At 46.9% G+C, this 16891-nt stretch overlaps 1 protein-coding gene across 1 annotated transcript in view; it reads right to left on the bottom strand.

The window, feature by feature from the left end:
• WDFY2 (WD repeat and FYVE domain containing 2) overlaps window positions 1-16891 on the bottom strand; it is a 119415-nt gene that overhangs the window by 60283 nt on the left and 42241 nt on the right. The window contains exons 2-3 of the mRNA XM_045839290.1: window positions 16244-16311; window positions 1346-1419 (exon numbers count right to left, since the gene is read on the bottom strand). Coding sequence (XP_045695246.1) covers window positions 1346-1419; window positions 16244-16311 — 142 coding nt within the window. The remainder of the gene's footprint in view (window positions 1-1345; window positions 1420-16243; window positions 16312-16891) is intronic.

Genomic DNA, 16891 nt, shown 5'->3' with positions numbered 1-16891 from the left:
GCTACCAAGTGCATGGGGTGTTATAGAAATTCCATAGATCTATTTCGATAGGCCGACTTGTAGTCAACGATATTCAAGTCACCAAACAAACGTTGTGACTAAAGATCAAACGGAAAACTTCAGGACCACCTCTTCAGACTCCTTGTGGGGATGAGGGCCAGGCTACAAATGGAGTCCTACGTTCCATACGTCTCAATTTCCCCAAGTCATACATCCAGTTACACTATCACATAAAATACGGCCTCTTCCTCCAGTCTTGACAAATACACTTGCAACCCGCTGGAGGCACAGATACAAGTTTGGAATTTTCAGATCCCTTGCAGGTCCACACCGTGGTGTGGGGCCGTGGGAGGGCCAGCCCACTCACTTTCCTTCACACTGCCCACCTCAACCAACACCTGGAGGGGCCTCGTGCACACGCGTGGGCACCCTACCCACCTCAGACACCGGCCACTCTTCAGGCGAAGGCCACTGGTTTTCCCCGGGACCCTGAGCGCGGGGATACACAGGGCGAGGGCTCGAGATGGACACACCCTCTGGGCCCTACGGCCCCTTCAGCCCCTGGTGGGGTGTGGCCGGAGTCAAGTCCTGGGATTCACAGGTCCCAAAGCGGGGCCTGTTGCCTAGAACTCAAGACCACACATACCGGGTAATTTACCAAAATGAAGAATTTGCCAGGCCAGTTTGTCCCTAGTTAATATACTAGTTGAAAATAAATAGGTAAAAAGAAGATTCAGTAGAAAAATCTGAGATTCCCAATGTCTAATAACTTCAGTTCCCTCAAGACCTATCACCGAAGGTCTAGCAGTCATCTGCATCCACTCTTCAGACTACACGTAGCGCTTGCTTTACAAATGCATGCAAACGTACAGAATCCTGCTCACACACTACAGGCAGCTGAGGGGACAACAAGGAGCAGACCGAAGAGGGGAAGGAGAAGAACATCGAGTATTCAAGGTGAGCAGATACGCAGGCTAAAAGAATGATTTCCCTCGCGTTCTGTCCCTGTGTGGGGAAGCGTATGACACCACGATGAACCGTCTGATCAAAGCCCCCGGTATCACAGCTCGTCCCACCGCCACGCAGGTTCCTGCGGCTTACTGCGAGGCCCCCTACTGGCCATGTTCCAGGCGCTGCGTGCCTCGTAAGGAAAGCTGAGCCTCATCCACCGAAGCTGAGGCTGCTGCCGCTCTCCCTCCACCTCTCCATGATGCGCTGCACTGCAATTTCTAGTTTACTTAGCAAGAAAATCCACGAATAATTCTTATCACAATACATGTATATTGATACATACTCCACAGGAAGGGAATTATTTCAACTGGAAATCTTATTTATGGGTACTTACTGAGATTGTACCATTGTCTAGACCTATGGACAGTCTTCTTGTTTCCGGGTTAAAAGACATGCATGAACATGGAGCTGAAAGAAATGAACATGTTGATGAAATTAACAAAAGGGTGATTCTCATCGATTCAGGGGTGACTAGCTAAAAGTGTGTGGCTATTTTTTTTTTTTTTGGCCACTATGTCCTGAATAACAGTTCATTTAACTCCCACTCACCACAAATAAAAACGGTACATTCACAACCAACCCTAGTTTCTCAGTTAGCCTTTAACCAATCAAACAATAAGACATTCTCAAACTGGACACGTCCCAAGGGGCCTGGTCTCAGCTGCCCTCTCATCACCGTGTCCTAGTTTGCTTGACGAGACTAATAATATTTTGTGCAGTGTAATCCTCCTGGCACCAACCTATCTGTCTCCTCCACTCAAACCCCGACTTTCATAGAAATCACCCATCTTTCCTTGCCCTGGGAAACCAGAAGAAAGACCTTATTATTCCCCCATACACGCACAGCCACACACCAGTACCCAAATCTATTTTTTGATTCGAAGTTGATTTTGGGTATGAAGACTAGTGGAAAAGACTTTTATTCTCGGTGTTCGAGGGCCAGGCTGGAAGCTGGTCATGGAAAAGGGCTGGGGACTGGTCTTCATCTGAAGGAGGAGCAACATGGCACAGGGCCAGGCTCTGCGGGGAGGAAGTCAGACGGGCCAGTTCACCCTGTCCCGGGCCGGGGCCGGGGCCTCCCGGTCCTGCAAGACTGGCCCGGATCTCGGTAATTAAGCATGCGTGGAAGCCCCACAAGGCCAAGAAGGGCTTGCTCAGCAGTCAAGTTCAAGGTGTCTGCCTTCTGTACCTTGGCTTGCTTGTAAGAATGGAGCCCTTTTGACCATTGGCCTTATGCTGAAATAGTTGTCCTGAAGAGTCCTACACAATTTTTAAAAATTCCTCGCTCATCTTCCCAGGAGCCCTGTAGATGGTGAACCATTCATCATAATCATAACTGCCATCAGGTGTTTCTATTCCTACGTTCACAGTTACAATAAGATGTCTTCCCCAAGGCCACACAGGAAGGAAAAGCTGGAGAAAGTTCAGAGACATGCCGAACTCAGACCCAGTCCTATTCTCAAACACCCAACTTAGATTATCTTTAAACTATATAAGAACTTCAAGTTCTACAACAGAGCCATTGCATAAACACATCACTTAGTAACATTTTTTTTTCATTCTCTGTAAAAGGGCCCTGAACAACAACAAAATGATCTTCTAAACTACATAATCACTTTTTTCTAATTTTCAATCATGACCCATTTAGAAAATAGACACATACAAAAAATAATGCCCCCCATCAACTTCACTAGTCCAGCAAAGTATCTTCCTTCAGTTTAGCCATAAAATTAAACTAGATTCCCAAAAGAACAGTGCTGGAAAAAAGTAATCGACTGATATTTAACGCACTGCCCTAAGAAAGCCTTACTTGCCCTTGACCTACAAGCTATGTTGGCAAAATTTCTATACAGATGCTAAGATTCCAGATCTCATTATCCCATTACATATGGGTAAAATTAAAATCCAATCATTTCGCGGAAAATTATCCTGTTAGCTGAAAAAAATACAATGTGACTACAACTATGTAAACTCATACAAACATACACAGAAACTAAATACAGTTGCGTTTGAGTGATAGGATTACATTTATAACATTGTTTTTATTTGGTATTCGGCTATTCCTATATAATTCTTAAATATCTAGTTATTTATTAATATGAGCATGAGCACATAAAGCAAGACTAGACTGCAACCCCAAAATTACACCCTAGTTAAGAATACCTTTACCACTCAGCTGCCTGACTGACCAGCACTCTTTGTGTAACTCCTTCCAAAGTTCGTATCCAGGAATGTGATAATCAGGAAACCCCTGGTCTACGAATGTGATTTAAAAGACACTTTATAATATCGCACTGGCTACCCTTCAATCTACATTGCTAATACTTCTTTATTCATTGTTCCCCTCCATTTACTAAATTTCTTGTCATTCTGTCAAATGTAGAATGCTTACTGTGTTCCGGCATGTGATTCAATGACATATATGTAAGGTATTATAGCTGTCATCAAGGAATTTATAGATGGTGATACCAACAACATGTAAGACTTATTAGTACCCGATGTCACCTCCTCCTCAGTTCAAGTTACTTTGTATTGACAGTAAGAAACACCACCTGAATTTAAAGGGAAAAGACACTTCCTATAGAGGACCATACAGAAAAGGAATTTTAATAGAGATACCGCTGTTCTAGACCCATATGCGCGGACACAAGGTGGTTAGAGGCGGGAAATGGCAGAGAGACAGAGGGCAGTATCACCCGGGTGTTGCCCCAAAGGCATAAACACCCCTTCAGAGCGACATCGCGGTAAAGCACCCAGCAAACCTGTGTGTGTGTGTGTGTGTGTGTGTGTGTGTGTGTGTGTGTGCGTGTGCGTGTTCAGAGAGAGAAAAATGACTTTTGGTGCATGGGCCTTGTGGTGCTCCTCAAGCCGTCTCCCCACTGTGACACTCCCAAAGGAACAGGTCCGGGGTTGGTTGCCCGTAGCTTCTGTAGCACCGAAGAGGCAGGGAGTGATTGAAAAAATATTTATGTCCCGACTTATTGTTATAGTAAATGTGTTTCCTTTTAGGGGTGGGGGAGGGGGCCGTAGAGAGATTGACGCCGAGACCCTTCCAGCTTCAACCCACCAAACTCTTCCAAACAGAAAGCTCTCGACCACTAGTGCTCCGGGCCTCACACAACGGGCCCCCACCCGCCCCTGCGAGCGCGTGTGAAAGGGCCCACACTGCCCGGAAGGCCGCTGATAGCCCCACGGCCCAGGGAGTCCACTGGCAGGAAACAAGGGAGGAAGCAAAGCGAAATGTGACCAATGCATCACATTTGCAGCGAGGCTGCAGAAACGGGAGGTTTCACAGATAAGATTCCAGCTTGCCGTGAAACTACCAACCAATAACCTATGATAAACTACAATCGAAATGAACTACAAAACTAATCATCACAAGTCAATAGAAACGTGATGGTCTAGAGCTGATGGCTGGAAGTTCATCAGCGACGAACAGGCTGAGAGACTATTTTCTTAAACACTTTAAACCTGCATTCCCCGAGGCTGAGCACAGTGGCTGGAAACCTGTGGGGACTGTGACTGCGGGGACTCGGGCTGCTGGAGTCCGAGGCAGTTCCTCTTAAAGGGCCCTCACACTTACTCAGACTTACTCCCTTTCAGCTCCAGGGCTGGGGCAACAGCTTGAAGGGAACAGACAGGAACTGACTGAATTGTCTGGAATCAGGGTGGTGTAGGGGCAGCGCGGTGGGTGTGGACAGCTCTCTCCCGGTCAGAAGTGCCGTCAGAGGCCACCGTTCCCTCCACACAGCCAGCAGGCAGGCTCCATATCTGAGTCTCCATCAACCGGGCTCACACTGTTTGCCACACCCTAGTGACTCCCTGAGGCCCCGCCCCACCCAGCTTGCAGGTCCACCCAAGCTGTTCCCAGTGGCTTTTCCGTAGAAATGACTTGTCTTGGTTCCTGCTCTCAGACTTCCCTAAAATCTCTCAAACCAACAGCACCTGGCTTCAGGAAGTCCCTCAGCTCTCACTAAGTGGCCCCAGGACCACTGCTGGCAGTAGGTGTTCTTGGTGCACAGCGTGGCCTCGCGTGGGCACCTCCAAGCCCAGCACAAGTAGCAGCCATCTGCATACCGCTTTGTAGCTTATGCCAGGTGGCGCCCTTAGCCTACACAGCCTGGAGCACACCCAGTTGATGGCTTCAGAGCATGTCAAGCACCAGCAGCCAACCACCTCCCCGAGAGACACACGCGAGGGGTGGGCTTGGCGGGCACCAGAGCCCTGCCGAAGTCAGTTCTGCTTTGTGGGGCGGACCCTTCCCTGCACAGCTGATCCTCCACAGTGGTGAAAAGTCAGTGGTCTGTGGTTGCAGCCAGTCCTTGCAGCTGATGGGCCTGAGTGTAAATCCCTCCCTCACTGACATGCCAAGAGCAATCCAGGCTCAACTGCAAGAGGAGAGTGTACACAGCCCACATAGGAGGTGCACCTCAAGTGCCCAGCTTGGGTGACAGGAGGGGCTGTGCCACTGGACCCTACAGGACACCTACTATATTGGGCCACTCTACCAAGCCTGGGAGACACAGCAGCTCCACTTAATACTTGGAAACAAACACAGGGAGGCTGCCAAAATGAGGAGACAAAGAAATATATCCAAATGAAAGAACAAAACAAAACTCCAGAAAAAGAACTAAACACAGTGGAGACAAGCAGACTACCAGGTGCAGAGTTCAAAACACTGGTTATAAGGGTGCTCAATGAACTTAAAGGAAGAGTAGATGAACTTATGAGAACTTCAACAGTATAAAAAAGGACCAGTCAGAAATGGAAGCTACACTAACTGAAATAAAGAATAATTTACAGGGGAATCAATAGTAGAATAGAGGAAGCTGAGAACCAAATCAGCAATTTGGAAAAAAAAGGGAGCAAATACACCCCATCAGAACAGCAAAAAAGAAAAAATATCCAAAATAATGAGAATAGTATAAGGAGCTTACTTCAAGCTCCTTTTTGAGAGAACTTCAAGCTTACTAACAGTCACATCCTGGGGGTGCCACAAGGAGAAGAGAGAGAGCAAGAAACTGAAAACCTATTGAAAAAATAATGGCAGAAAACTTCCCTAACTTGGTAAAGGAAACAGACACACAAGTCCAGGAGGCACAGAGAATTCCAGACAAGATGAACCCAAAGAGGCCCACTCCAAGACACATCATAATTAAAATGCAAACCATTAAAATCAAGGAGAATCTTAAAAGCAGCAAGAGAAAAGCAGTTAGTAACCTATAAGGAAGCTCCCATAAGACTGTCAGCTGATTTTTCAACAGAAGCTTTGCAGGCCAGAAGGGATTAGTAAGAAATACTCAAAGTGATGAAGAGCAAGGACCTATAACCTAAATTACTGTACTCAACAAAACTATCATTTAGAATTCAAGGACATATAAAGAGCTTCCCAGACAAGAAAAAGCTAAAGGAGTTCATCACTACCCAACCATTATTTTATGACATGAAATGTTAAAGGGTCTTCTTTACGAAGGAAAAAAAGATTAAAAATGTAAACAATCCAATGGCAATAAGTACATATCAATCAACAGTTAAATCTAAAAAACACAACAAGCAAACATGCAGAACAGAAACAGATTCACAGATACGGAGAACATTTTGACAGTTGCCAGATGGGAGGGGCGTTGAGGGAATGTGTGAAAACGGTGAAGGAATTAAGAGGCACAAATCGGTTGCTACAGAACAGGATTACAGCACAGGGAATACAGTCACCAATATTCCGAAACTGTGTATTGCATCAGATGGGTGTGATATTTATGGTGATGATTAGACATTAAGTTATGCATCTAATCACTGGTTATACACCTGAAACTAATATAATAATGTAGTCAACTGTAATTGAAAATTAAATGCTAAAATTTTTTTAAAAATAATAAATATAGGAAAAAACTGACCCCAATGTCTTGATAAAATAGTGCAAGAACTCATTTTCCATGCTATCTGATTCAGATTTCTCAGCTCCCTTCTCTGCCTCAGACTAATGACAGTCAGAAAAGTGTATTTGGCAAGATTTTAGGGAAAAAGTGAAAGGTAAAAATAAGGAAAAGAAATTCATGTAGGTCTGTGTGCAGTGGGAAATAATAGTCTCTTACTTTAGACCTCGATTGCCTGCCAAAATCTTACCTTTAAAATTAAACACTTTCATAGTGCTAAGAGGTTTTTTCAAAATGAAACCTTTGTAGTTTCAGGCAGCTTTTCAGCTTAAAGGTTGGGAAAAAATAAAATCACCAGAAACTCCAGCCTGGGCAATTATATTAACGACCACATAATCTGAAAAGCCAAAAGCTCAAGAGATGTGAGCCCTAGGCAAAGGGAACTGAAGTGACCAACTTTGACCTCAGCAGAGTCTATGATTAAATGGATTAGAGAGAAACTGGCCACTTGTATTTGTAATACTTCCATACCTGGTCTTTAAAAAATACTGCTCTTGCTTTGAAAAAAAAAATGTAGGTGAGAGGAGGCATTCTCAAAATATTTCTACTTGGGGAAAAGTTTCCTCATTTCTATTACTTATACCTATAAATCTTTTATTTTGTGGCTTGTTTTCTGTCCTTTGCTGATTGGTTGAACTTTGCTCAAACCAACACAAGTCTCGCTGAAGGGTAGCCCACGCATTTCCACCACACGGACCACTTCACAGCGCTGAGGGCGCTCTTGGGCAGGAAGCACCCATCTTCCTGGGATGTTCTGGGGGGAACTTGAAATAAACGACGGCACTTCCCCGAATAAAGCTTTGGTCGTTAAATGCACCCTGGCGAAGTTCAATGTCAAGATCCCAAGTTAAAGGGTCTTGAATCCAGAGCCTTCAGGGAGCTCCCCACGACTGACAGAGCAGAGATTTAATTTACTGATATTATTTCACTCAGCCCTGTTTGTCACAAGGTAATATTTATTATGTTTACACTATTCAAGCCATGTTTTATTTTAAGACCACTTATATTTAGGACTTCAGCTGTCTAGAGTATAAACCCATGTTTCATTTAAATCTAATATTTTATGCACTCAGATAAAGTTAACCATTTGTTTTCTTTTAATCGCATCTGAGTGACATCAGCAAAATCACAGTGAATTAACAGTCGTCACATCTCCTCCCTGACAAATGTTAAGCTACAGTAAATTGATCTGACTACAGCGAATTTTTAATTACTCTGTCAGATGAAAATCAAATAAAAGTATGCTAAATAAGTGGTATAATTACTCAGATAAATTAGTATCTACATTTTCCTTCATTTCTGTTAAAAAATCAAACGTTTTTCGGGCACCTTGGTAAGCACAAAATTAAAAGATCAGATAACGTTATTTTCAAAAATGCAAACACTGTAAACAATCCATTGTTTTTACACGTGGGTCCATAATATAACCTAAACCAAAAGAAGCCAAGAAAGAGGTGTCGCTGGTTCTATTCCCAGTCAGGGCACAGGCCTAGGTTGTGGGCCAGACTCCCAGTAGGGGGTGCGTGAAAGGTAACCACACATTGATGTTTCTCTCTCTCTCTCTTTCTCCCTCCCTTCCCCTCTCTAAAAATAAATAAATAAAATCTTAACAAAGAAGCCAATAAAGGAACAATATACTTCACAGTTAGGAACCAAGAAGTTATTTTGAAATAAGATATAAATTAAACAATGGGTGGGCATTTCCCAGTCGTACACGTATCCCCCGTCTGCCAAAAACTCCCTCAATTGAATTAAAGATACTGTCTGAAAGTGGCCAAACAAACACGGCCTTGTAAAAACAGAACTGCCGAATCCATTGTTTTACATACCTCCCTGCCACCTACCTACCCACGAGAATTCCCTCCGAAACCCCAGTGAACCCCGCGGAAGGTGGGCGACGACACGGGAGCCCCCTTTGTGGCCTGCCCACTGCAGGCTGTCCCCTGAGCTCCCCAGTGGGAAAGTCACAGCTGCAGCTGACGTGCAGAGTGACTCCCTTCCATCCCAGACAGACAGCACACGAACATGTACGCCATTTCAATCTTCTAAATCCTCAAACTGCCGATTTTCTGCTGCTCTGGAACAGCAATCTTCAACCTTTTTCATCTCGTGGCACACATAAGCTAATTATTAAAAGTCTAAGTAAGGCACACCAAAAAATCTATTTTTTGTAGATCTGATAAAAAAAACAAACAGGCTATTGTAGTGGCTGTTGTCACTTTTTTATTTGACAGTCGAAGGGAAAACAGGTCCGCGCCCCTGACTGCGTTGTCAGGCACCGCGTGTTGTAGAGATTCTAGCCACGCGCTGGTTGGAAGTTGCCGCCCCGGGACCATGGCCCCAGCAGGCAGGAAAGGGAAGCCAGGGCGGCCACAGCCTCGCCCACGAGCAAACCTTCCCCAGCCCCTCTGGGTGGAGACCGGCAATGACATAGCTCATAGCCAAAATGCCTTTGCAAATCTGAGAACCAAGGAAATGGACAGCTTATCTGTGAGGCTTCAGAGCAGAGAAAATGTGAAGGACTGCCCCAAAGCTGACTCAGCACATCGGCAGCAAAAATGAAAATCAAGCACCGGTTGCCCACCCAGTCAGGCTCTAACCTACGCGGTACCTTGACCACAGCGGGCACCCTCCCCCGCCCCGCGTCTGCAGGGACGCTTCCCAAGAGCCCGGCGGATTCCCGAAACCGCAGAGACTGGTGAGCACGTGCATCCTATGTTTCTCCCGCGCGTGTATCTTTCCCCTTAAAGGGAGCGACTGCCAGCACCGCGACTCCTGCCCCTCGGGTTCAGGATGAAGTGAAGTAAGGGTGACGCCCGCACAGGCGCCGCGGTGCTGCCACCGTCCACCTGGCCGCTGAGAGCGGACACGGCAGGGAGAAGCCGGACACAGGGGCGACTGACCACCCCAGTGGGCCGGGGAGAGACGTCGTCACGCTACTCAGGACGGCTCGAGACTTGAAACTCATGAATTGTTTATTTCTGGAATTTTCCGTTTGGTATTTCCAGGCCACGTCTGACCGCGTGGACTGCAGCTGTGGAAAGTGAAACCGCAGAGGAGGGCGCAGGACCGCACCGCAATCTCAGACAGCTCACGTTTTGGGGTGAATGTCACGTAAATAGCAAGGCTGTGCTCTAACTTCTCATCTCTTTATTCATCTTTGCTAAGGTCCCTTGTTTAAGGCATTCCCCACTTCATGTCACGAGGAATTTGAAATGGCTTAATAAAACAGGTGCAATGAAAGCAAACAACAGAAACAAAGAGCCACCGCTAAAGAAAATACACACAGATAAGAACAGAAAGACAATTAGAATGGAAGGTCTGTTAGTGGATCCTTCAGAACATGCACCACGTCCTCAGAGCTGTTCCCTTACACCTTTTCCGCCTCGAGATGGGAGTTACTGGAGGAGAATCCCGGGGCTCAGGAGCCTGGCTCACCACCGCCCTGCTACAGGGGTTGCTTCCTGGAGGCAGTCAGCCGCGTGGACCACCCCAGCCTGCAGGAGCACACCGGCTGGGAAGTTCCCCCGCAGAGACAGCAAAGGGTTTCTCACCCTGGTATCTGAAAAGTATCACTGCTTCGTGCTTCTCACCACAAGGGCACAGGGCACCGTGGGGGACAAAGTCTTCGAGAACAGCCACAACGCACACCCCGGCACGAGAGTGCGGGCAGGCGTGTCCCCGAGGGCCGGCACGAGGTGGGGACAGGCAGAGCACAGACCGGCAGCGGGACTGCGGAGCCTGCACGCTGCCTCCAGGAAGAGCCTTTCGGCCAGGCTTTTGATAAAAACTGGGAAGCAAATGCTTCCAGATTATGTTTTTCGGGGAAGACGAGAGTGCCTAACTTTAAAAGCTAACTGAGCGAACGGTAGAGCCACCAGACTGGTGCGAACACACCACGAGCCCCCCGCCCCCCAGAGCCTTCAGAGTGGGCCGTGCCATCCCACCGGGCCCTGGCGGAGAGCTGGAGGTACAGCGAAAGCGGTTACTTTACGGTTCGGTGAGGTGTGCCTTTTATCTGTAATATCATCTTGGAAACCCTTTCTCAGTTTTGCTTTGGGGACAAATTCATAAGCACTTAGGCGCAGAAGTGCGGTCCCCTCCGCCTGCCCCGGCAGCAGAGGACCCCGCAGGGCCTTCCCGATGGCCCCGCCCTCCCTCCGCCCCGAGGCTCCGGCCCTCGCCTGCTCCCAGTCGCTGCATCCCTGGCAGCCTCGTCCTTTTCCCTGCTCTCTGCGCCCAGGGGGAAACACTGGCAATAAAGGCCCGGACGTGATACCCAATACTCTAAAGGAATAAGAAAAATCTCAAACAACCGCCACCCGGGCCCTTGCTTGAGCTCTCTGTCCCCTCCTCCTCCTCTGCCGACCTGGTTGGTGAAGTGCATGTAGAACGTCTCAACCGTGACAGCACAGACGCCTGGGCTCTCCAAGGGTGTATGTTTTCCCCTTTGCAGTGGGATGCAAATGCAGCGGCTGAAATGGCACCTGTGAGGAGCCTGAAACAAGTAAGCACACTTCTGGACACAAGGGAAACCTCAGCTCCAGAGCATCTAGTTTTCAGGCCCAGGCAGGGCCCCGCGGGGACCCCTGCAGTTGATCTTGTCACAGGCAACGAGCAGGGAGTACGTGAGACACGTCAAGAAGAGATCAGTTTTTGAAAGATTATCTGATAAGGAAATGCTCTTACCCACCCACAGAAATCAGCTTATAGAAAGCTTCCAAACAAGTCATCCGTCACCCCAAATTCTCTACAGGCAGCAGGGGTTTAGAGTGGAATTTCCTTGGGGAACCTTTGGGACCGTGTTTCCATCGTACCTTCCTCTCACATGGTAACACCCCCCACACTGTGCACCCTGGGTGGCCCTCATTTCCGGTCTGCCTTCCCCACCAGAACAGACACACCACGGAGACGGGGGTCGTCTGCCACGCTCGACCACCATACCCTTAGCACTCTGCACGGGACTGACTGCGGCAGAAACAGTTAACATCTGCTGAATGGACTATCCAAAGGAGTTAGGAAAAACAGTAACTATTTCTTCCTTCTGTTCTTCTTGCCCTCACTTCTCTCAGACTATTTTCAGCTCAACACCACAGTGACATCACCAGGGATGTGGCTCAGTCCTTGTGATAAGAGATCCCAGCGAAACGGAACGGAGGAATCAGGAGGCATGCTGATTCCAGCCGGGGCTGGCTGGGTCCCATTCCTTTAGGTGTGAGAACCAGGAACCCACCAGAGTGAACTCAGGCGCAGATGGGCATATCCTGGAGGAGACGGAGCACCCCTTGAACTCGGAGAAAGAAGCACACCCAGGTTGCTGGCGGTTGGGAGGATGAGGAGGGAGATCTTTGGCATCACTTGTGCAGGGTCCTCTCCCTCCCTCCTCCCCACCTTCTTTTAAGCAGATCAGCTCTCTTTAAGCTCAGGAGAGCCCCACAGCTCTGGGGTTTACGTGTTCTCAGCCTCAGGGACCAGCCTGGGCTGAGACTAGCATTTCCTACTTCAGATTCCCAATTCCTGCACCCATTAGACTGGCTCAGGGGCAAACAGTCTTCACCTGGCAAGTCTGGTTTCTCCCGGCTCCCCGTCACAGGGGACACGGGAGTTCCTCGGAAAGACAAGGTTTGAGGACGCCCCAAAGCAGCAGTTGTGGCCTTTTAAAAAATATCTTTTAAAAAAAATTCTCACTTGAAAATATGTTTATTGATTTTAGAGACAGAGGAAGGGAGGGAGGGAGGAAGAGGGGGAAGAAAGAGAGAAAAGCATCGATGTGAGAGAGAGACATCAATCAATTGCCTCTCAAATGCATCCCAACCAGGAATCAAACCCACAGCCCAGGCATGTGCCCTGACCAGGGGTCAAACCCGCCTGCCACCTCCTGGTGTATGGGACGATGCTCCAAGCCACTGAGCCCCTCGGCCAGGGCGGCAGCAGTTGTGTTTTTGATCGGGATGTGTTTGCTCCTCATCTTTCTTTCCTCTCCCACTCCTTCAAGTTCGCTCAGCTGCAGGCTCACTGCCTGCCATCAAACTCCGCCTTCACTCTTCACTCTTTCTCATCTAATGCCTTCCGTTCCCTTCCCTCCATTAAACGTCAACGTCTTCTCAATGCTACACAACATTAGTGTCCTGCCCAGAACACGACAAATACTATATTTAGAAGGTGTTTTAACGGACAAAACAAACAAATAAGCCATTATTATACGTACAAGATGTTTTGTTTTCTGCAAGGTTCGGAATACCACTTATCGTATGTCACCACAAACACACAATACGGCCCTGTCTGCCCTGTGGTCTCCATACTGTAGCCTCTGGACTTACTGTACCTTTCCCTCATTTTGTGACTAATACCACATGACTGTCATTTAAGGATCATGTTGACTAACCTCTTAACAAAACATCTTTCAAAAGAAAGGAATGCAGAACAACCCTTTGGACATCCAGAGCTATTTCAGGTTTTCTAAGTGACTGAAAATGTCGCATATTTCCTTTCGCAATAAGATACTGCCTCTCTCAAGTTAAACAAAGCTTACATTTTTGCTCAGAGTTCAGTGACTTCATCAGCTCAACGCATACGGTTCCTACAAGCAAAGTGAATTTCTGGCCAGTTGTGAAAAACAGGACTTTTTTTCTTTTACCTTTCCACGGTAATGGAGCCATCCAACAATAAAAGATTATAGAAATCACCCGCACCTTGTTCATCTGCAAATCCTGGCACCTGACTTAATGGCCAGTGTATACAGTAGGTGCGCAGTAGGTGTTTGATGGACCAGAATGTGTACTTCCGTATGTGCATTTACAAATCAGTATTACGTGTGCATGAGGCTCCAGTGGTGTCCAAACTTTTGGCGTCTCTGGGCCACAAATTAAATACATAGCGGCATGTAATCACAAAAAAAATCTCATCATGTTTTAAGTAAATTGATGATTTTGTGTTGGGGCACATTCACAGCCGTCCTGGGCTGCAGGTCGGACACCCCTGCACATGAGTTCCTATAAACATGTATAAATTGCCACAAGACAATCTCCTCAAACTATAAGATGTATTCAGATTACCTAGGGATCTTTTTAAAAATGCAAATTCTAATTTGCAAGGTCAGGGGTGAACCCCAATATTTGCATTTCTAGTAAGTTCTCAGGGGGGCCACAGGCCACATTTCAATAGCAAGGTAATCCCTTTTTTACTCCCCTTAGGACACTACGGGCAAAGTATACAAACAATGAGGGATCGTTCTTCTCAAACACTGTGTTCAGGCATTAGGAAGATCATGCCGATGTTCCAGGGAGACTCATGACCACATGCCAGACATCACTAAGTAGGTGTTTATTGGGCATCGGTGCCAGGTGCGGGAGCTACGGCCGCCTTTTCGTCATTGCTGCCTACAGCTTCACAGATGATGAAAATGCAGCTTGAGGCTTCTCAGTGAAATAAATAATTCAAGTAAAGAAAACATCAGAGACTGGCACGTAAATGTCTAGGGATGTCCGCAAGGGGAAGGGGGTGGGTCAGCTCCTACTTAGGATGCCGTGAGTGTGCACCTCAAGGAGCTCCCTCGCCCCTCATCCCCAAGCCCTCTTCATTCCGCCCCGTGTGCCCCTCTGCGGTCTTCACCGTCCCGGGAGTGACCGGCCTCTGGGGTCAGCTTCAACTTTGTGGGTGACAGCCCTTCCCCATCCCTTTCAGTGTGAGACGTTGTGACAACCCGGGTCAAAAAGCAAGACCGTAGATCACACTGGTTCAGACCACTTAAAAACCAGGGGCACAATCCATCAGACAGTCCCTGTCCCTCTCCAAGCCCCCACGACCACCACAGCTTAAAGGGAAAGTGCACCTCGGGCCGTCCCCATGTAACGGTGTCTGCTGGAGGCACAACAGTTAAGGGGCGAATGTAAGTGCTCAGAACGGGAAGAAGCAGCTTCTTCAGGAACATGAGGTTGAGCACTTGGTTTAGCTCTGTGGCTATCACACGAAATTCTAAAGACACATCAAACCTCCAAGATGATTTGAAAAATCACAGAAAGCCATTACATCCTTAATTATTCATCTGTTCATAAATAGGCAAATTGTTGCTTGTATTATTAAAATTTTCTTTTGCTGTAGGCATAAACTTGATCCCATCTACAGCTCAGCACAAATTTATTTTGGTCACACATGACGGCATGCATAACCAAGCTGCATATTTGTATCAAGGGAATCGCTGCACACTGTAGCAGGCCAGAGGGTACGTGGGCCCAAACAACGAACCTCAGGGATTTTTCTAGAAGGTCAATTTCAATTAAGATTTGAAGGAAGGAGAATAAAGAAAATATTTATTTATTTATTTTAGGGAATGATTTACAATTTTATTTTATAAGATTTTATTTATTTATTTTTAGAGAGAGAGGGAGGTAGGGAGGAAGGGAAACATCAACGTGTGGTTGCCTCTTGCACGCCTGCCACCAGGGACCTGGCCCGCACCCCAGGCATGTGCCCTGACTGGGAATCGAACCGATGACCCTTTGGTTCACAGGCAGGCACTCAGTCCACTGAGCCACACCAGGCAGGGTGGAAAATATTTACTAATATAATTAATAATGAATTTAAATAACTATTTTACACTAAAACAAACATGGGACAGGATGTCCAAACTTCACTACTTTTACCAATAAAACACTAGGCTCAAAAGAAAGTTCCTATTTTGGGGAGCTGGCTCTTCTTCCCTTATAGGGGAACTTCTGCCATGTAAGAATCTGAGAGTCAGTCATATCTTTTTTTTGCTAACAGCACATTTGAAAGATTTTCTATTTATCAGTGCAAGGACATATTTCTCAAGTAAGATCTTGAGGAAATGAGGTTGACTTATATTTAGAATGTTTTCACCCTAACAAACCCTTTTGAGAACTAAATGTTCAATGCTGATTGTCTTGAATTTGCATAAATAATACAATAACAACGCAAGAACAATCGACTTCGCAAATGTGGTCACTGGACATGATTTTAAATTGCCTGAGGAACAGCTTCACAACAAAGTTAAAGAAAAAGCTAGAAAACAGAGGGAGGCCGCTGTCATCAGAGGCCTGTTGCCACAGTCTTTCTTCCATTAACCAGGCGTGTGCAGTCGGATTTCAGAGCACATTTCCTATTTTCCATACTGAGAGCCTTAGGAAACCTAAAGTGATGTACTGTGCTGCTGTCCGTTACATGATGCTCCCGACCCTCGGGCATCCCTACACAAGAACAAAATACAGAGAAGGCAAGCCCAGAAGGAAGGGGAGTTGGGGTCAATGTCTGGTTTTTAAGACAGAAATCCGGATACTTACAAGGCATCACGTGGTATATGCTTGGCCAGTACTGTCCACTGTCTCTCTTTAACCATACTCGAACAGTCCTGCAACAGAGGAAAAGAAACTTCTTAATTATACACATATATATGTGTGTATATGTAACATATCCTAAGTATATGGACTATGATCTTAACTACATATGTAAAATATATATATATATACACACACATATGCATGTATACCACCTATGCCTCCTAAAGATCCTAAATTGAAGGCTTGTACACATTAAGAATTACATATGACTCTTTAAATATGATCCTCATATATGTCTGTATACACGCACATCACTGTGATAGTGCCTGAGATTATTAATCTCTGTGCTGTTGGCTGGCCTCTCGGTGTATGTGGTTGTCTTCCCCTAGTCTGCTGGGAGCACGCGTCGGCCTGGGGTGCTGTCACGTTTCACCACGGAAAGAAATGGGGAGACACGATGAAGCCCCACACAGCATCTGACACCCGGAGAAGCCCTGCATAGTGAATCCACAGTCTTAGGGGCCGGGCCGGGCCACTGGCTCCAGGGACAGTGTTTCCAAGCATGGCCAGGCGGCCGTGAGCTCTGGGAATCACGTTTCCGGAGCTGCAGGGCCTGCCACGGGGCCCGCCACGCAGCGGTGTAATCCCGCA

The sequence above is a fragment of the Phyllostomus hastatus genome, unplaced genomic scaffold, assembly GCF_019186645.2.
Source record: "Phyllostomus hastatus isolate PE091 unplaced genomic scaffold, TTU_PhHast_1.1 phas_contig_29, whole genome shotgun sequence".
Lineage (NCBI taxonomy): Eukaryota > Metazoa > Chordata > Mammalia > Chiroptera > Phyllostomidae > Phyllostomus > Phyllostomus hastatus.
This window is presented reverse-complemented; position numbering and strand designations above follow the sequence as displayed.